Source organism: Ptiloglossa arizonensis, chromosome 8 (assembly GCF_051014685.1).
Source record: "Ptiloglossa arizonensis isolate GNS036 chromosome 8, iyPtiAriz1_principal, whole genome shotgun sequence".
NCBI lineage: Eukaryota > Metazoa > Arthropoda > Insecta > Hymenoptera > Colletidae > Ptiloglossa > Ptiloglossa arizonensis.
Genome location: NC_135055.1, coordinates 10037145 through 10059565, shown reverse-complemented (window position 1 = coordinate 10059565; position 22421 = coordinate 10037145). Strand labels below are relative to the sequence as shown.

Genomic DNA, 22421 nt, shown 5'->3' with positions numbered 1-22421 from the left:
GAAACAGCGAGTGTCCAGAATTTTTCCAGTCACACATTTTCACTTGCACGATGACTACTGTTCCAGGAACGAGGAGCTTGGGGAACAGGGAGTCCATCGTTGTGCATAAGTTGAACAGTTTAGGTTTAATCCTATTGTAAGTTGTAGATTTAACGATGCAGATTTTGCTTCGGACATTCTGTGGTTAGAAACATTACGTGGAATCTGTTCCAGTTAATAAACGGTGGTGTTTGGAATAACGTTGCCTCGTGTGACTTGGTTTACTTGGGTATCGTGGGATACCGCCAGGCAGCGTGTGTGCTCCTAGGTATTTTACGTTTCATTTCGTCATTGGGGAATTTAGATTAAATCCTTTGCTTTGCGGTTTTCTTTCTTACGGTAAGTACCAAATTCTGGGAGTCTTCGAATGCTTTTTGGTCTCAAATATTCCGAAATTGCGGTTTATAGCGAGAGACTTCCGAGAGTCTCGTAGCATTCACAGATTGATATAACGTTCTTTGAACTTGAAAGAATCGGAGTTCTTTCGTTTATTCGAATCGTCAGGGTTTCTCGAAACGATCGTTAAGAGAGTTCACGTTCAGCAACGAATAAACGTTCAGAATTTTTACAAATCTTAATTCAAACTCAAAAAGTATTCGTTAAGAACTCGATCGAATATCTTTTGGGACTTTGGACAGTTGATCGAATCTCGAGAAACTTTTCTAATTTGCAACCACACCTCGAGACCAATGTGAATATTGCATAGTTTTATAGGTGATTTAAATATAATTCGAATAAATATTAATAAAAACACTTTGTTACTATTAATGTATGTAGAGTATGACCGGTTAAATACAATTGATTAACGGAGATTCTATTTTAACTTGTATCAGAAAAATTAATATTTTTAAACTCGCAAAGGGAGACGTTTTCTTATTTTGCTAGAATTTGTCGAAGTAAAGTGGACTTTGTTAAAGCTTCGGAGCGTTTCCAGAACCATAGTATGATAAAGTGAAGCAGGAAGGACTGACAATCAAAGGTTGATTCCGGACAACAGTGCAAGAATACATTTCCTAGTCTCTTCCGCAACGATGCCCAGACCAACTTCCGGAATTCCAGGGTAACTTGCGTACAAAGGTCGGTGTATTTGTATGTGGTGAAAAGGTACACGGTGTCGGTCAAAGAGCACCATCGAGAGCACCTCGAATTGACATTAAGTTCCTTTTGCGAATTAAAACTGGAATTCGAAAATGTGAATGATTTTCTGCACAATTATTAGCAGCGATTATTTTCCAATGATAGTAACGCGTTAAAGAAACGTTTGTCGATGTACGTCAGTGCTGTTTGAAGCAAACTTTCGGCGATAAGATAAATATACGAATGATTTTGAGAAACTTTTCAAAATTATGCTTTGTTGCGAGCAACAAAATGCTTGAACGAATTGACGCAAACAAGAAGCTTATTGTTTGATTGAATGGAGTAAGAATCGAGAAGTGTTCTATGGGAAGGACAATTACTTAAGTGCATTTTTAAAAACAATGAGTCGTTTGAATCGATAAATGACGCATAACGAATACATCGATGAAGACGGAGAAAAATAATTACAAAGCGAATCTCTGAGCTTGAAAGGTAACTTTACAACATGTTAAGTGTGTACTTTGACCTTGAAAAGTTAGCGAATCTTTTGGTAAACTATAATTTGTCGCGAAATGACATCTCTTGATTGTATTTTAAAGTTTCGTGTAAATCTATCGACTCATTCGTATATTTACAGTTGTTCAAAGTTAAAGTGTCATAGTATTCTTTTACAATGGAAAAACCGACAAAACTTATTCAACAACCTAGCATAAGCCAAATGGACATACATAGAAGGAGTGTACTTTATTTTGTCAAATCCAAAACAAAATAAAGCACGTCCGTTGTACATTTATCTTCAATTGATCATAAAGCGAATAAATTAAGATTTTCCTCAAGTTCGTGTTTAAATGAACATTTATGCTATTTTGGCGCCATGAAGTCGTCCTTGCAGTACTTATCGGGTGTTAAATACCTTGTACAGTTCCCTTGAAATCAAATTTTGAATATTTGACAATTCTGAATCAATTTACGGCTTTTCGAAGTAATTCAATGGCCACTAATAAATAATTAGAGTGTCTAATGGGTACGAACAAATACGCGTTCGAGCGTGTCATATCAACTTCTAGGATTAAATGGTAAATTGGCCGTTGTAATCCGCGACTATCTGGTTCAATAGGCGGCTGGTGCAGCCGGTATCGATTGTATTAATGTCGCCATGGTATTTCGCGATTAGCGGTAGCAGGATTTGAAACGAGACTGAGCATTTCGGACAGCTGCAAACTCTACCATCATCCTTAGTGATGGAATCAAGCGTATCGCAAGTAGCATTGAAGCATGATGACACGTGTCAAACTTCCGAGCAACATTTCGTACAGATTCACCCAATAACTGAACATTACTCAAAGTTGAACGATGTCTTCTACAATTACACGTCTTCTATCGTTTTAATCGGGACCTTACGATCGTTTTTATAAGATTGTTTAAACGATAATTACAATGCGAGACTGTTAAAAAATTACTAAATCGTGTGATAGGTTACACGCGTGACTAAAACAGTTGTACAACAAGTCGAGACGATTATTATAACGTCTATGGCTTATGAGTTTACTGCTGTGTGAAATTATTTTGGGTAGCAAGGTTACTTTTCGAAAACCAACAGTAGTTTTCTAGCAGTGATTTCGTGTCTTTCGGATCTACGCACGTTAGTGCAAGCCGATAACAACTAATGTTATCGAAAAGGAGTGAACAATTTTCCAATTGGAATATTTAAAAGAAATCAATTTAAACTTGGCTGGTTTTTACCACGTGTACGAGTATTTGATTTGTCGCAATAAGACGAAAATCGACTATTAATTTACGTAACCCTTTCCGTCGACTCGATTCATGTATATTCATCGCCTATCTGGTTTATCGCGTTTCCCACGCTCCACAAGAGGAACATTTTAGGCGGTAAAGTTAGGTGTCTGGCATTGTACGTTAAAAGACTCCGCAGCCACAATATTTAAACCGAGGAATCGATGCGGGAATTCAAAGTACACAAAGCATCCGGGAGAATCGAGGTAAAAGCAAATGCACCCGGCTTGGATGCAAATGCGAAACGCTTGGATTTCGTTATCTGCCGGTTTCGTCGCAGCTTACAGCGCGATGAGACAGGCTGGAAACGTTAAGCAAAGAACTGACTCACTTTACTTCCGGGATTATACGATACCCCGCAGCGATACCCTTTGATTCGTTACTGTCACTTTTCCACTCTAATCTCTTTACTAGTAGGAACGAACCTGTTTGGATCAAAGGCTCAAAGGAATCGAATTCCGTCTACCGACAGGGTTAGAAATGATTATGAAACGAATACGAGATAACGAGGGAGCAATTACGATTTCATTATTCTTTATAACACATTTATCTCATTCCTCAGGGCATCCTGTCCGAGAATCGATCTTCATACGAATGCTGGATAAGTTGCATTTCGTTAATTGTATTTCACTATTAACGCGTCGACTGTTTACAATGCAGTTGGATGAAACCGGTATTATGTCTTTTTATTTACGAATAAACGTTCGGTTCTTTAACAGTTCAAATTGAAGAATTTTTATTCTTCTTTTGAACATTCCATTACTTACGCGTTGGAATTTTGATTATTTGATAGAGCACACGTTTAGACTTGAAATCTTTGGGGTAAGTGCAATACGAGTTTTCACGGTCATAATTCTTTATAATACATTTATCTCATTCCTCAGGGCATCCTGTCCGAGAATCGATCTTCATACGAATGCTGGATAAGTTGCATTTCGTTAATTGTATTTCACTATTAACGCGTCGACTGTTTACAATGCAGTTGGATGAAACCGGTATTATGTCTTTTTATTTACGAATAAACGTTCGGTTCTTTAACAGTTCAAATTGAAGAATTTTTATTCTTCTTTTGAACATTCCATTACTTACGCGTTGGAATTTTGATTATTTGATAGAGCACACGTTTAGACTTGAAATCTTTGGGGTAAGTGCAATACGAGTTTTCACGGTCATAATTCTTTATAATACATTTATCTCATTCCTCAGGGCATCCTGTCCGAGAATCGATCTTCATACGAATGCTGGATAAGTTGCATTTCGTTAATTGTATTTCACTATTAACGCGTCGACTGTTTACAATGCAGTTGGATGAAACCGGTATTATGTCTTTTTATTTACGAATAAACGTTCGGTTCTTTAACAGTTCAAATTGAAGAATTTTTATTCTTCTTTTGAACATTCCATTACTTACGCGTTGGAATTTTGATTATTTGATAGAGCACACGCTTAGACTTGAAATCTTTGGGGTAAGTGCAATACGAGTTTCCACGGTCCTATAACCAGAAGACATCTATCAAATTTATAACTTGCTTTCCTCGATCCGTGGCTAGATCCTTTAGAAAATAAACCCAACTCCTTGTTAGGACAATATCGAGGAATCTATCATCAGTTTTCTGAGCAATATCATTCGACATCCAATAATTACGCGACTGCAAGTTGGTAGCTATCTTTCAGCGCCCGCCTATGGGAATGAATGGCTTCTGTCACGGATCTAACCAGCCTACGACTCAGCCATGAACTTTTACAAAATGAAATAACGTTTGATTGTCTGCCTTAAAAATATCCTGAAAATGCGTTGACGATAATATACATCTATACTGTACGAATATATTATCACTTGAGCCAAGTTCGTCTTTACGACTTAACTTATAAGTGGCGAACAGTGAAAGGCCATCAGCTACGAGTTAGTGGATACTTGGCAGTAAACAGTCCGCGAAGCGTCCGTAAAACCAGTTTTATATCATATGGAATATTATATTATATTACACAAGTACCTACAAGTAACTTACTAATTTAATGGAATACGATCGGTTTATCTTATCTACGCGTGGTTTCTCAATCACAATTACCGTGTCATTCATTCTTACGAACACTGTATGATTTATTTTCTATGTATACTGCATTGTTCTGACTGCTACATCCAAAATCCTTCAAAGTCATTATAAAGGGTATCCCGAAAAATATAGTACCGTTGATCAGGGGGTAATTTTACATGAAAAAATAAATAGAAAATGAAAAATAAATTAAAAAAAAACAATGTTTCGTTTTCGTGAAAATCGATTTTAAAATGTACCATGTATACGTGCATTTAAATTCTACATAATGAGTTTAATGGTCGGTCTACGTGTACTATCCGTGCTTGTGTTTATAGAGTATCAGTATACTTCAGTATTGAGACAAGATACTTTTTAATTTATAATTCTTTTTAAGTTGCATTATATTATATTTGGCAGAAAGATTTAAATATTTTTCAATTTACTATTCACGCAGATAGATTGTCTAGCTCATTTTCCCTCCCTTTTTCATTTATTATCACTAGACATAAAATTTAAACAGGACGCAAAGAAAAAACCTGTAATTGCTCTTTTGTTACAAATCATCGAACATTTCGCATCAATTTGCAGTTAACGGAGGATATTTATCGTCGTATTGTGGCCGTTGAAAAATCTCACATAGGGAATTATGCAAACGATGTGTATATATGAAAGTTCCCTATCATGATCCAACTCGACGCTTGGCGCCGATTTAAAATCAATTATGTCGCTTACATCGTTCACGCGATCGAGATTGTGCAACGAGTGGAACGAATTAGGTTAACCACATGTTAACCCATTGAAAGTAAAAATCGTTCTTCGAAAAATCACGGAACAGTCGGAAATTTTCTCCGTTTTCTAATTCCGCGCGAGGGAACCGATGGCGTTCGAATTTTTCTTATTGCCGCCGAATCGTCGGGAATTCTCACGATTCAGAGAAATTGATGAAATATTGAAAAATTGCGGGAGTTGTACCGGCGGCAATCTGATTAGCTTCGTTTCGTAGAATTTCACGGGACAGCAGTTTCAAGCCGAAGAAGGTGGACTAATTTTCAGAGTTGGGGTAAGGAAGTTGGTTTAAATTCTTAATGAGGCGAGACTGCGTCAGTGGAGATTCCTCTCCATTCTGTTGGGCCACCCTTGTATAAGTTACTGAAGCATTTCAATGGAAAAAGTGGAAGCGAAATTAGCCGCATTGAGTGCCGAGAAGTTATGTTAGAAACACTTGATTTAAGATGTTTCGTTATTTGAGATTTCTTTTGGAAGAAGAAACACCCAATAATTACCTACTTCTATTTTTGTGAAAAAATATTCTAGACATTTGTAACTCGTAAATACAGTTTCGTTTGGAATAAAGACACGGGCAATTTAATTTAAACACAATTTGCAATCGAAAGTACGGTGGGTTAATTTATAGAAATGCATACATTTTGGTTAAAAAAATTGTAATCGAGGAGTAGTGAAATGAGATATTTTTTGTATCTATTGGATAATAGAGAAAGACTCAAGAATTGCCTTTGTTATTCTTTTTTTAAATTTAAAGATTTAGATTTGGATTTAATTGTTAGAGCGATTATTAAAACGAATTCCTGATTGAAAGTAAAGGCTGCTTGTTAGTCTTGGAATAGTTTGCTTTACGTTTTAATATGACACGAGAGAGATTTGAAACTCGCAATATGAAAATGCTGTTGTAATTTTAAATTTAATTTAGAACAGTCACGTCTTGACGAGACCTCCACGTATCTTTATATAGACTTCAATATGAAATAAAACGATTTTCAACTAAATCTACAGACTAAAGACACCGAAGACTTAAATGTTTTTAAACGATAAAAGACTGTATATTGCTTTTATTGTACATACACAAATATAGAATATTCATAAATTTTGGAAACACGAACGATGATACAAGAAAGAAGAAATAATAAAATTAAAACGGTACCTTCGTATTTTATAAACAAGATTTATTAAATCAAATAAAAGTTTCATAAATTCTGCAGCATTTAATTTAATTTGTTACAAAACATGGTACTGGAAATTTTATAACAAAGTATCTTGACAACTTTCACTTATTTGTGAACAAAAAAATTAAAAGACGAGGTATTTCTAATTCAAGACTTTCATAATTTACAAAGCTTCTACAATTTATAAGTGTTAAAAATGACTTGTACTTGAGAAATTAAACCCGCATTGTCTTGCTTATTTTTTAATTAGATCAATTATTACTCCTATCGAGTATTTTTCTTTGTCAACCGATAGTTATTCCATTATATAGATTCGCATATTTTCACGACTGGTCTGACAACACGGAAAAACATTGCAGGTCGTATTATGCAAATTACTGAAGTGGAGGACACACCATTAAAACCGGGAATGACGAATGACGTCGATTTAAAGTCGATAGTTGCACCTGTGGTACTCCTTGAAGTGTAATAAGGGATATTTAACAGCAAACGAATAAAACATAAAGAAAAAACGTGCGTTCTGAAGGAATAATCTTTCGAGCATGTTAGATGTTGTACACTTTTAAAGCCTTCAATTAAGTAATTAAAGACGAGACTTGTATTAGCAAGAACGAGAGAGAAAAATACAGAATAATTAACGGTGAACTGATGTCGAGGAGAAGTCGATTTTCCTGGAGCAGAAGTTCAACAACAGGAGCACTTGTTATTCATTATATTCAAGGTGGGCAAGAATTTGTGGTACAATCAATAATGGGATATTCTTTGTGTGAAATTTAATTAAAAATATGGTACGAGATTCTTTTATACGAGACTTCGTTTTCGAAAAAATTAATATTGAACATTCATCGAGTTACTATATATAACATATATTAAAGTTTTTAAATACTAACGATAGTGTGTTACTACTTATTTTCCAACGGTCTTGCCATCTTTAACAGTTTAGAACTAATTAAAATAGACGGTACTTTTAGCCTCTCTGTATGTACAGTATGTTCATAAATTAATTAGCATGGAAAAGGACATTAAAAGTATTGTTATATACTTCATAAAAGGAAGAAGGATGCGTGAATCACTTATTGTACAAAAAGATGTCAGTAGAATATTAGTACTGGGTAATAATATCTTGGATAACAATGTCTTCCAGGAAGTAATTCAATAGGTTCGTATTTTTAATTGGATGTGTTTCGTCGACTCCACTACGCATGATCAATTGACTTGGTAGGACGGAATGAATAATCAATGGAAAAGTTTCACAACCATGTTTCGAAGAAGTACTTTGAAAATTTTACTAGAAATAAAACATAGTTGGCCGGAATATACACAGGGTGAATTACGTAATCACATTATCTACTATTATTTTATTGTTGGTAGATCGATACAAATTTTGTTATCACGAATGACATAATTTAGAAGGTTCTTTAAGATGATAAAATTATTTACACATTCTACGCATCTTTCGTTTTGTAATTTTTCAAGTTTAACTTTGATTTTTATGTATACAAATCAACATTTTGTTTGTCTAAATTTTAACGAGTATGGAAACGAAACCCACGAGTTCTAACGACGTAATCTCGGAATAAACTTCGATACGAAAATTTATGACGGTTCGACATAACTCTCTGAACGTATATCAGCAGTTATATTGCGCACAAGTCTACAATCCATTGGTGTCGATATTTTCAAATGGAACTGGATACATGTTTTTTGGTATACTAACAACGTGACCTTCGAAATGAAAATTTGTGTTGCCAGTATATAGATAATATTCCGAAGAGACATATTGGAAACTGTAGGTATCCATTCGTAATATTCGGTTTTACCGATATAAATTTTTATACTCAAATTTATTCGAAAGTCATATTTTTAGAGCGCTCCTCAAGTTTATCGAGGAATTTTCGACGATAAAAACGATCACCTTAAAAACTTTTAAAAATATGAATAAAATACTTAACATTATCATCTCCAAGAACCTTCTGAATCGTGTTATCTATACGATACACATCTCTTTGTTACTACAATTCTATTCCTCCTATAATTCATGGTCCATGTATGCTCCCTTTCTTTACCCGTGTAATTAAGGCGTTATCGATCGGTCGATCGACAATGAAAACATTTCTGATCGGTGTGGTAACAATGAAACCAATACACCTATACAAGTTATGCAGTTCACCCGGCACTCGTCCTTCCTTTATCATTTTTGACACCCTAATTGTCTAGAATGTGTCCAATGGAAGCAAAGAATACCATTTTGAACTAATCGACGAAATTGCAGGGCTCGTTCGGAACCATTCGAAGCCATCTGTGACGGAAGTCTCATCACTACCATTACCAGTAATTATCGATAATTTCTCCGTGACCCGTTGTAAGCACATACTCGATCTGGCTGAAGGGGGGCAGGGACGTAGTTCTGACACGAACGTTCGTACGTTCACTGTGCTCGAACAGGGCTGCAATAGATGCACCGACATCGAGTGCATGTCCAGCCCAGCGGAGTACACCAGCGGCCACTTCCTAAAGCGCTTACTTCGCACACAGTGAATTCGATTTGCTCCACGCAATCCCGCCACGATCGCGTTGCCTGTCCCCCACAGATTGTTTCGTTTTCAATGAAAATGCGACTACCCCCAGCGATTCGCCGAGGCACCTGGAAATAGCGATGCGTTCGACGAATACTACGAACGTGTGAAAGCGAGTCATCGATCGTTTCGAACATTATTAATCTTTGACGACAGCGACGAGGATCGGGTTTACGATACAGACGCGATTTCGTTGTTATTTTGTAGGATTAGAATCTTAGTTATTGATTTACACGTTCGCAGTCAGTCAAACCGAATAGTAATTAATTTTGTCCACTGCCTATGTCCCATCGAACTTGTCCCCTTGTTCGCTAGGAGCTCCTTCGTTTCAACTTAACGCGTAACTGGGACACACGATACGTATAGAATGTTGATGAAACTGAACGATCATTCTTCAGGATCAGTTCCTCGTGCCAATGTGAAATTTTCCCATTTTACAATTTGAAGCTTCGTTGTCGAGATACAAGTGCTCAAATTGGGATACAAGTAGTCACATTAGGGAAGTTTAACCGTTTATACCTCTGTAACGAAGTTCCGGATTACAAGTTACAAAATAGTAAAGTACGTTTCGATTTAACTCTACCAGAGGAACTGAACCTGAAAATAAGTCCGATATTCGTGAAGATAGTTCGCATCGTATTTTATCGAACTTTCGTCAAGTTTAATTAAGATCTCCGTAATTTTTCATTGTTTGTGAATGTGAATTGTGTACGGCTAATGTGTATTATGATTAACTCGTACTGTCACATGTTAAAGTCTACGAAGAAAAATATCTCAGCAAACTTATCAATTAAATGCACTGAAATTATGAACTTTAAGTTCAGATTTAAAGGTATTCCCACGTATTTATCAGGTTAAAGGTAGTCAGGTTAAATGCAATTTGGCATTCAACTTGTCAAATACAATGTTAAATTCATGTCTGAAGTGGATTCCACGTATTACGAGACATACTGTGTAGAAATCACTGTACTCTTTTATATTTAAAATACTCTACAAAACTTATGTTTTCCCTTTCCATAGGTAGGCAGCCAACACCTGCGAATTATAAATTCAACTCATATGACAATTCGTAACAATTAACGGTGGCGAATGAAATTCAGTTTCGTGTAATTTGAACTTTCTATTGTGTCCGTAAAATTGGCCGTATTAAATAGGCGTACTGATACGTAAGAGTGTGCCAATTTATGGGGTCAGTGATAATGCGGTTCGCTGCAGATGTTGCGATAGGGATTATATGGATAAAGGGATTCACACCCTGAATCCGTACTGCGGTTTCGGACTTTACGTAAGTGACACTTGTCTTAGGCTATACCTTGAATGGGGCATGATTGAGTCTAGTTTCATTGAGAGGGTACCAAATTTTCTTGTTCTTTTTATTACAGTTTCTTATTGTTCAGTATTTTAAAAAAGTCTCGCCGTAAATAACAGGGTTTCAAAGGTTTGAAAACAATGGCGTACTTACACGAGCAAGAATTTATGCATCTGGAGTTTACGCACCTTCGCAAAAGTATTATAATATTACCTAAACTGAAAAAAATTTCAAATTATTTGGTGAATATACAAAGGCATCATAGATACATTTCTTTGTATTTATCTACACGTCAAAGTCATTCCAAAACCTAGAAATTTCTTTTTAATAGTGTACAATCTCAATGGACATGTAGATTTTATTTAATTTTACGAATATTAGATTCGATGGAAATCAGTAAGTAAAATTATTCGCAGATATTGCGGGGCTGCCTTTTACCAATATAACTAGACGCGTGGTGAATAGATTAACTTTTTGGCATGGTGTCGAATACTTTATTCCGCTATTCGTAACCACGGACAAGGAAAATAATTATACAGAGTACGCCGTACACTTCACTACAACTTTAAAGATAAAGTGTTTAATATATTTTCTTGTGTACAATTTAAAAACGCCGTCGTTGTTTGCTCGTTACACACTCTAGTCTCTTATCACTCTCTAACACGTCTGGCTCAATTCTTTTGTAAGCACTCGCTGACTATGTCATAAAACAAAAGAATGTGCTTAACCTCTACTCGAACCTAGGTATTCTTTACTGCTGACTAGAAGTCCCGTGACAGGAATGCGAGAAAAGTGGAAGGGGTACACCTATTCTCACGCACACATTCAATCCTAATTCGCTATTTGTCGCGGCAGTTACAGACACATGTGATCTGACTGACGAAGAAGGTAGCAAGATAGAGAGATAGATAATGAGACACACGCGGCAGGCAGAGTTCATTGGCGTAGATGCAACATATTACTATTATGCAACAGTTATACGTAATATAGAACAATTTTTCCTAGTTTTTTTTACAATATGCTAGGAAAGCATTGATTATATAATTACCAGTAGAAGTAAGTAAAATTCTTGTCAGGAACAAAAATAATTTAATGAAAATTTTATTTAGATGTAAATAAAAATAAATTTTCATTCGTTTCAAAAGTTATATACAGTGTGTGGCACATAACTCGCCACGATTTCTCAAGCTCTTCCAATACTCTGATGAAAAAATATTTCAGACGAAAGTTAATCAGTTTTTGGTCAGCTACGAATTTAAATGTAAAAGAATTTTCTTGGCAAATATTATTGTATAATAGCTTTCATGTGTTGATGTACTGACAAAATATATTAATTGCTTTTTTAAAAAGATGCATACTTTTCTCTAAGAAAAATCTTAATTTTCTGATTTTGATCATTCTCTTCGCTCTGTATTTCTTATATGTGTTAATATCAATGTTAAATTTGAATACCTTTGGAAGATTGTTCTCTTGGAAAACATGGCTTGATACTTTTCTGTAGAAAATGACTAGAGTTACGTTGAATTGTGTCAAATGTTTGATTCCGTTAAGGAAAATTAATTATATTTCAAAATTATCTTTATTACTCCACCTATAGAAAAACTGTTCATATTACATACCCATTTTTTTTACATTAAATAATTTTTATGAGATAAAACAGACACTTTATGCATTAAATATAAGCATAAACGAAACCTCAGTAGTTTATAGCCTCCAAGCTTTGTATTGATATACATATTGAGATAGAGACGTAATTGAAATCTATTCCTACTACTATGGCAGAGTGCATGGCTAAGGTTCAGAACGTGCGTCGCAGGTGGGGATGGGCAGTACGATCCCTCTTTGCCTCTGTGCAGTCCCGCGAGACTTCAAGTCAGCGGAAACAGTTACCGGCGCGATGTTGATAACTAAATTATTACCGCTAGCCAGATTTAAAAAATGAGTTAGAGACGAACGTCCAACGTTCAATTATACGAAACAATTACATAATTAATTAAATAAAATTTTAATTTATGGATTTTTCAAACACGAATGTATATGTACGACATATTAGTCCTGTATTTATTTTAAATCGTAAATACATCGAAGAAATGGGCCTGTAAATGGGATTAACTCTCGAAAGGTATACAGATATTGCTTAAAACTCTGGAGTTTATTGTCCTTATTGTGAATCGGTAAATTTTGTTTAATGGATACATACTTGGAAAATCACAGTCGATTAAATTCAAACTCAGTTCTCTACAGTCCCAAGACTACTCTATAATCACATTTACTTGCCATACCGCGTTCAACGAGACGAGACAGGCGGGGTAAACAAAACCATGAGACTGTGACAGGATCGAAACAGCAAGGAGTAGACACAGATGCAATAGAACAATCTGTACAAGTTATTGTTTGCGTATAACGGTAGATTTTCGTTTAAAGGCTTCAATTCCATCAGTGGAGACACTACATAAAATGTTATGTAATTATCTTTTTATCACAAGTACCCTTCAAACGAACGGTACAATAACTATTGAAATGAAAAGTACCCGATTCTAATCTTAAACAAACGAATGAATGATTTCCAGTGTACAATATTTTATAAAACCTTATATAAATGTGATGAAATTTACTTTGAATTGTTTAGTAAGCAGAAATTTATATCGTAATGTATGCCACCATTACGGAGTGTATACAAAGTAGATGTATAACGTGGAGTACTATATTGTAGGATCGAATTTTTTGCGAGCGAATCGTGAGTTGGCTACATTGTGTGAGGCTGGATTAGCCAATTAGCGGCCGAATACGGTGAACCGTCGAACTTGCCGAAATACGTAACAGCGAAAGGACAGAGAGATAAAGGCAATGAGTAATATCAAGAGAGAGAGAGAGAAACAGAGAGAGAGAAATTGCTGGAAGACGCGTGCGTATTCTGTGGTACAAGCGAGATTTTTGTTTTTTTTATGCAGTGTCTTTATTATATTAAAATTATAATTTCCGTTTCCTGTTGTGTTCTACCTACACCGCGTATGTGACTCGATTCCTTCGCGCAGATCCGACATTCCGTCAACGATACAGAGGGAATATATAATATATCTATATCTGTGGAGCCAAATATGTAAAAATGTCCAAGTCTCGGCATTCTACAATTTTATGATAACTTTTATGTTACCTAAAGAAGATATGTTTAAATCTAGAAACGTAGCAAAGAAAGGAGTAAATCGAAACACAAAAATAGTATGTATAAAGTATTATTCCTTAAGTATTCTTTATGCGTAGTGTATGCATTATAATTGATTAACAATACTTGAAATATTTGCAATTATTAAAATAATTAACCTATCTAGATATCTAAGAATTTAAATTGATGTATTTATTTCAGTATTTATGTATTTATCCAAGTATTTGGAAGAACAATTTGTTTTGATTAAATTCAGTATTAATACTTATTCCATTCCAATAGTATTGATTGGTATCGATCGAAGAGACATTTGTATTGAAAATTGATATCGAGTCCTACGATTTCGATACCTTCTGATATTTCAATCAATGAGTACCTGTCTTAGGACGATTTCTTTTTATAAAGAGCATCCCAACTTCCAATTTTGATTAGTCTTGACGTAATCAGAATAACCTTACAGTTCAATCGAATCGCTGTAGCTTACAAACGGCACACTTTAGATCACACGCAAGTGTGTAGATTACGTTGCATTTTTAATTCGTTTACATTTCCTTCTTATCGTTAAATAAATACTGTTTGGCTGCAAATGAAGATTCATTTCCTAAATAATCGGTTTCGCAGATTCCCTGAGTGCCAAGAACAGGAATGTCACGCATTCCACAGTTCCAGGATTAAACTGCCTCACCTCGCAAAAATGTTCTCCCCAACACCATTTTCTTCTTTAACACGTTCGCTGTCACGCCATTCATAGCGAGTCTTTTCTTTTTGCGCTGCATTGTTTTGAATATTTTTAAGTTTTTGCTTTTTTCAGACACCGGGACGTCTCTAACGGAACGGTGCTAGGATAATGAAGTATTGGATTCAGGAAGCAACCAAAATATTAAAAAAAAAAAGAATAGGGTATCCGTAACACGCGTCGACGTATTAATTTGTCAGTGACTTGATCAAAAGAGGCTATCTCCCGACCCGTCCGATTTTACAACACGTAAAACGAATTCCATCAGTTTCGAGGCGACTGCTCCCTCCTGCCGCGCTCTCATTTCCCAACACAGATCCCGCAGGTTTCCGGGATGGCCAGCACGAAACAGCGATCGCTTGTAAAGGGGTTAACAAGCGCGCGCGAACCAAATAAGGGAGGAACAGTCCGAAGCCCAGGGACTGTTGATGCAGACGAAACCGACTGCCTCGCAAAAGCTGTTTTTCGTCTCGTCGTTAATCGTAAATCGCTCGTGTGCACGCGTAGACTCCATCGCGTTCAGTACTTAGTGGAAAAATTAATTTTGGACGGAAGAAACACAGAAAGCCTTGTAATATTCAATTCATGCGCGTGGTAGACTGGACTCGTGTTAAATGTATGTTCTACTTGACTTCTGTTGCCGAGACGTAACGAGCTTTTTGTCATATTAACTGTTGCGATGAACCAAGGCGGTATAATTATATCCAGTTCTATTTGCAATGACGCTCGATATTTTACGATATTACATACTGGCATATTTGATTTTTGTGGTATTCATTCTCGCATACTTGCTTTCCCTTTCAACAGTTGCCTCTTTACACATGATTTAACGCGACGTTTAACGTGACGTTAAAGAGGCAGCCATGACAAGCTAGAGTCTTCATTGCAAGGAAACTCACACAAACGTTACGTACGATATATACACATATTACATATACATAAACGTTCGTCGTGTTCAGACGGTAACGGGGAACCCCACGGGTCTCACGAGACCTCGTATGTACATCGTTGTAATAGAAGATTGAAATTAACGAGAAAGAAATCAGGATACTGGGCTAATTAACGAATATGTGGAGGAGAAGAGTTCGAAATGAAGTATCGGAGTAAAAGAAGCAAGCAAATAAATTTTACCGGTTGTTCAAAGCCGGAGAAAGTTATAGCAGAGTTACATCTAACTAAATATGTTGAAAGTTACATTTCAGGTTGATCCAAAGTGCGTGATTTATCGTTAGGATAATCTTAGTATCCTATATTAGGATTGACAGCGAGGAACAGTGAGACCGGGAAATAAAATTATGCGACAAGTTGCAGGACGGTATTGTATTCGAAGAAAATCGTAGCGACATCATAGTACAGAGCAGTTTACGAATTTATTTGACTTTGCCCTTCTCTAGAAGCCATCTTATATTTGCGCAAGGCATGCACGGATACATAATGCATTGGCGTCCCTGTACTACGGTAACAGTGACAGAATGCCTCCAATGTTCCAGAACTTATGTTTGGACATCGCTATCTTAATACATTAAGGCCCAGAGCACATTGAGGGAGTTGGTATTGCGGTTATGTGCGGTCCTGTTATGACCGGCGAGAAACACATTTGACGACTTGTATCCTCAAAGGTATCGCTTTACACAGCAGTTGAGTGTGTCTCGAGTAGTCCGCTGTATCCCTTTCATCAAGTATACGTCCATGCGAAGAGTTTCCAGCTGATTAAGATGGAGATGCAGAAAGAGAATGGTATATACTCGACGATAAAACTATAGCGATTTCGAGAAAACTGTAGGGTGCCAAAATGCTAGTGCTCTTGGTTGCAGGGTGCCAGAAATTCAGGAGCGGTTTGGAAGGATCCCTTTCAGGCACTACAATTGCAATGTTTTATTCATACATATTAACGTACAGGTGACAGGTTCTGCGATGTTTTGTATTGTTTAAGAAAAATTTATTTTTGGAAACATGAGAAACCAAAGTGAAAAGAAGAATCGAAGCTAACCTGGATTCAATAAGTACGATTCTGTAACCAGGAGATAGCTACCTGCTAGGAGAAATTCATTTAGCGACTTTCGTTCAACAAGAGTATCGTTTTACAGCGCTCTCCGATCTGATTCAATAAAATTGCTACATCTGCACTGTCGATTTTACTTATCATTTCAAGAACCGTTAGAACCTCGCGTGAACCTGGTCGTCAACTGTTTGTGGAAAAGTGAAAGCTTCGAAATATAGCGAGATGACAGAAATAACAGACGAGTGAAGACAAAATGTGACGGCGGTGCGGTAACTGCCACCGAAGTTAATGCAGGCGGTGCATCCGAGAACCGTGGCATCGCTCGGATTCCCCGTGGGCGCTGGAACAGCTGAATCGTGTTTGGCTTGTTTCTTCGCTTTTATGTAAATGCACCAGGTTCGGGGGCAGATTGAAGTACGCGACGCCGGCACGTCGCGGAACGATGAACGGGACTTGGAGACGATTGCTTTCAACGCTGCTCCTTTCGTGCAGTAGACGTTGCTTCATGGAGTGAAGAACGCTGTTGCCGCTCTGAGATTCTTTTTTCCTGGGAAGATTAATCTCCTCGGTACGCGACGCGTACTAGGTCGATCCGGAACAGTTTTTCATTTAGAAATTGGCGGTGCACGCTATTGTTCCCGGGTAGCAGAATAAAATCATCGAAAGAGCTACGCTACCGTTCATACCTTGAGCAGAATTCTATTCGTAGAGTTTGTTGTCGTACAGCGTTGCTTAGATTTCAATAATCTATACCTCGAGATGATACTTCTATCATAACTATGAGCGAAGATTATTCGCGTAGCAGGACTTCAACTAGCGTTGTTAAGACTCGTAGAAAGATTCGTGGGTTTACACGTTTGATTCTTATTTAGGAGAGAAGTTTAAACTATACGCGATAAATCTTGATTTTCCTCGTCAGACTACAATCCGCTTATATTAAACGTACTATATACGTACATATACGGAATTATGGAAGTAAAATTCTTTAACTCCGGAATAGTTAATACCTGTGATGTCTAGGAGTGGCCAGCGCTAATGTATTCTACAAGTAAACAGTAGATGGAATGATTTACAATCTCTCTTGCATTTGTTTATGAAATATTAGGTTGTTCCAAACATTCTATCGTTCGATACAACTTATCGAACAGTATAGCGCTAGGTTGCTCGATAAGTTTTATCCAACGACCACACTTATCGAACAACCTATTATAGATGATGTAGCTGCAACCAAACTTTTGATCATAGGTGACATTTAGAATATTAGATGCGATAGTCTCAGTCAAGTAGGCTCGCCGGATAAGGACTTTGAAGGGTTAAACATTCTCTTCCTCTGCCACGAACTTCTTGTCCTTTCGTTTCGTGTTGGCTCCCTACATCGCTCCGCACATTTGTTTCTTTACAGAGAGTGTGCAAATCAGCAAGTACTCTGTCTCATTTTATTCTACAAAATGGTAGATTCAGTCTTTTGACATCGACACTACCACGCCATAGGAGACAGCCAGGGCTCATCGCGACACCAAAAGAGAAGAGGTAAAAGGAGACGATCTTTACTGACGAGAAAGTGTCTTTCATTGGCCAGTTTACTCGACGACGACGTCAGTAAAATACATTATCCGATGTACTTTTTGTTTTTCTACAAAAATGTAGCGAGAAAGGGAAGCCATACTGATTTATTTCTTGAGATTGACGTGTTTAATGCTCAATATATTCTGTTCAGAAAGATGTTACATAAGACCTTCGCTTCTTTTATAGAGATCCATATCTACGGTTCGTGCCCCGAGAACATACGTCTGCCGATTAAGCAATCGTATTCATCGAGACCCTCTTGCAGCTCTTACGTATGTTCTTGTTCGTATCGAATTGTTCCTAATACACGATAACTAATAGAAAAATATTATAAAAAATTTACCATGTGAAATAATAACATAAAAACTTGTATCGTGAAAAATATTCCAACGTAACGAAAAATTATGTTAAAAAATTATCATGTGAAATAATAACATAAAAACTTGTATCGTGAAAAATATTCTAACATAACGAAAAATTGTAGCGTAAAAGAAATTCTAATGTAAGTCAGTGTACGCAGACTCTATTAGAGTCCTAACCAGACGATCGGTTGTTTTTAAAATAACCGCTGCGATGCAACTCATATGCATCGCCGAATGCACTCTCTCGGTACGTAGACTGTACATATTGCCAAATAAGAATTAATCTTTATAAGTGTATTTTTACTAGTACAATTTTATAATTATAATTATACAATTTTAAATATTCTACATATTTGACAATATTGTGATACAATTCCAAATCCAACGATTCAAAGGCAATAGTTAATCGTTTATAACGATATCTCCGTTTACTACTCGTCCTTTTGAGTCACGACGCCCGACGAAGAATGTAAGAAATTTTGCGGCGAGTTGTACGTGTCAGAGAAGACTCGAATAATTGCTGTACGAGTCACACGTGCCTCAACTTCCACAAGTCGCTACGTTTTCATAGTTCACGGCGAAGTTCCCCGGCTCCAATTCTTTGCCGTATTCGCGCAACGCCCTCGACGTATCAATCACTGAAAGTCTCCTTGCACCGTAGAACAGGACACATCGGAAACTCATATACCTGCTTCCCCGCAGAAATTGCTGCCAACTGCCGAACAATAATACGAATATGTTCTTGTCAGCGGCATTCGCCTCAGTCGAGACACCCTGGTCTTGCCAGTGACAGTGCTTTATGGGAATGCGCCAACGACGGCCAGACGTAACGTTCTCGTTCTTTACTCGCGCGGTTCAAACGAACACTCGACAATATTGAAAACTTACTCGATTACAATCTCCAGAGTTGTTCATTAAACCCTCGACAACGGATAATAGTTTCCAGAGCCGGTAATTTGTGGTCAAAATTTAATTTTTCAATATTTATATTTAAAAATATCATTCTTTACAAGAGGAGATATATTTTTCTTGTAAAGTAATTGCAGTTTTTCATAAGATTATATTTTTTACAGATTAACCCTACTTTTTTCATCTAAGTAACTAGGATAACTAAGATATTTGTAAGATAGAGCTATTCGTTTCGAATGCGCTGCTTTCTTAATCTTATACTCCTGAAGAGGATTTACACGTGGATCGATACGTTGAGTTAATTGCATAATATCAGCTAAATAAACTGCTACGGAGTGTCTATAAGGGTATTTTTTATTGGAATATCAATCGATACAGAAGAGAGATAACGTTAAAAAAAAAAACACGTTACAATATCGTTTTCAAAAGCGTTTCTGAAAGACCGCAGTTGTATCACGAGGGAAACGAACAGATGATCGTCCATCCTCGCGCATTAACCCTTAACCCCTTCGAGACGTTTATTCGTCGCACGCGTTGCGTTACGACCCTCTTTCAACAGTCACTCCCTGCTGCTTCTGCTCGAGGTAATTTCAAGCAGGCTAATTGAGGGATAGGGTGGGCGACCCTTGGCCGATAAAACTGGCTCACTTCAAGCACCTCTTTCTCAACAGTTATTCAGAGTGGGATCTCGAAATTTGTGCGCGACATCTCGGACATACGAAGATACATAGCAGCACTAAGTGATCTGATATCACTAATATCCGTTGGCTGACTTTGATATTTTAATTTTTTTAAGGATACTAATGAACACATGTGTTTGTGTATTTTAAATATTACAACATGAATGTAACCGTTAAAATTGTAAACAAATTTTCATAATTAAATATCTCATTAATCGAACACAGAAAATCGTCATAAGAGTGATTAATGTCGTGGGTCAATATCAGTTTGAATGTTTGTTTATTTCGAACAAAAGAATTCCCGAAAATATTAAATAATAGCTTAAAATGGTGTTTGAAGCATTAAATTCGTCGGACCTTTACATTTTGGGAAAAAAATAATTTGAAAGTTGTTTTCTCATTTTACTTGTGGAATATTCGAGGTAAAATTGATTTTATCAATCATACATTGCTGGATTCGATTGGACACTATCCTTATTTAAAATTGTTTCCAAGATTGATTAAATCTGAAAAGGACCCTACAACCTCAAGATTGAAAATTTAATTAAAAGAAAACTGAGAGGATAATCCTAATAATAATTGGAAAAATTCCAATACAATAATTTTCCCACAAGTAATAACTTTACGCTAGAGATTAATATAAAATAAAATCGTTATTCGGTTTCGCTTGTACTGAAAATAAAAATAGAGTTTTATGTGACGTAATTTACTTGATCTGAACTGTATTTGACATAGATGTTTATCGGCATTATTATTAATAAAACATTGCGAAATATTTAAATATCATTAAAATATCGTCAAACGTGCAATTACTATATTTCTTAACAAATTTTCAGATACTGTAATTTTCAGATTAACACAAATTTGGTTTAATACCCTAAACATGATTTTTCATTTGGTTTTGTTGCTACTATCAATTTTTCTTGATTCATATTGCAATTTTATAAGCATAGAGTGTGCAGTTTTAATGGAAGGCTTAATGAAATGAAGGAACCCATTATCTTTACCTTATTAACCGTCTTGCTACCCCTACGTTTCATCTCCTTCGGTTCTCATTATTTTAGAACATAAATTAACTTGGCTCGTGTTAAATATTCGTGACGTTGAATTAAATTTTCAACAAAATTTTCTTGAAAAATTCTCGTCATTATAATCACAATGCGATATCGTGAACTAAATTATTTAAATCGTTGATCAATGGCATTACTATTCTTGCAAAGTTATGTCTTAATCAAATGTTTCTTACAAGCAATCTTTTCACGAGCAATCGTTCTTTTTGTAGAAAAATATATCTTACTTACAATGATTAAATTGGCTAACGAATGATACGTGTCTTTTTGTATATTATCTATTATTCGGTACAGAAATAAAAATTTCATCGAACAATGCTCGAACGAAATATGTAAAATTGCAACGAGGTATTTTTCGCAACTAGAAAGTAGTACGTATAAGTAAGGTGCGATGTTAACAACACGGAAATCTCAACAGTTTAAACAGTATTGTATATGTATACGAGTTTCTTCGCTCTTCTATTCTCCGATGAATTACTTCTTTAGAAACTTTCGACCTCATACTTTCATCTTGAAACTTAATGCTCGTGGCATCGTTTGTCCAGAGACCATGGAAAGAACTCGGTATTGGTGTTGTTATTCTACTTACTTTCAGGAAACTTCGTCCAGTCGCAATCAGAATTTATTCGTTTATTGAATAACTTGTTCGACTCACCTACAACAGAGAAAATAAAGGAACTTGGTTAGTTTACGTAAACATATATGTAAATAATATACCTTCGATATTTGTGATTGTTCAAACAATTTGTATTTTTTATTTATCAATAGATGACCAAATTAACTTTTATAGACATTTTGCACCTTAAAAGGTTATTATCGCACAAGTATTTTGAATAATTAATCTAAAACAAAAATGGACACGTAGGATATAGTACCATAAACAAAAGCAAAAATATGTAATAACGAAAATAAGTAGTGTAAACAATCTAGTCCCAATTTTCTTTTAGATTAATTATTAAAAATATTGGTGTGAAAATGATTTTCTACAGTTGAAAACGTTTTCCAAAAATAAATGTTTCGTTTATACGTCAATATTTATACATGTACAATTATTGATTTTATTTTTAATAATCAAGTGAAAACAATCTATAGTGAATTAAAATATCTATTTAGGAAAAATTAATTTTCATTAAATTTGGTT

At 36.0% G+C, this 22421-nt stretch overlaps 2 protein-coding genes across 3 annotated transcripts in view; one reads left to right on the top strand and one right to left on the bottom strand.

Moving 5' to 3' along the window:
* LOC143150541 (furin-like protease 1) overlaps window positions 1-22421 on the bottom strand; it is a 373697-nt gene that overhangs the window by 120807 nt on the left and 230469 nt on the right. The window lies entirely within an intron of this gene.
* The window catches only part of LOC143150321 (uncharacterized), an 80442-nt gene that overhangs the window by 32270 nt on the left and 25751 nt on the right, over window positions 1-22421 (top strand). Inside the window, exon 14 of the mRNA XM_076318506.1 lies at window positions 10638-10834. Coding sequence (XP_076174621.1) covers window positions 10638-10834 — 197 coding nt within the window. The remainder of the gene's footprint in view (window positions 1-10637; window positions 10835-22421) is intronic.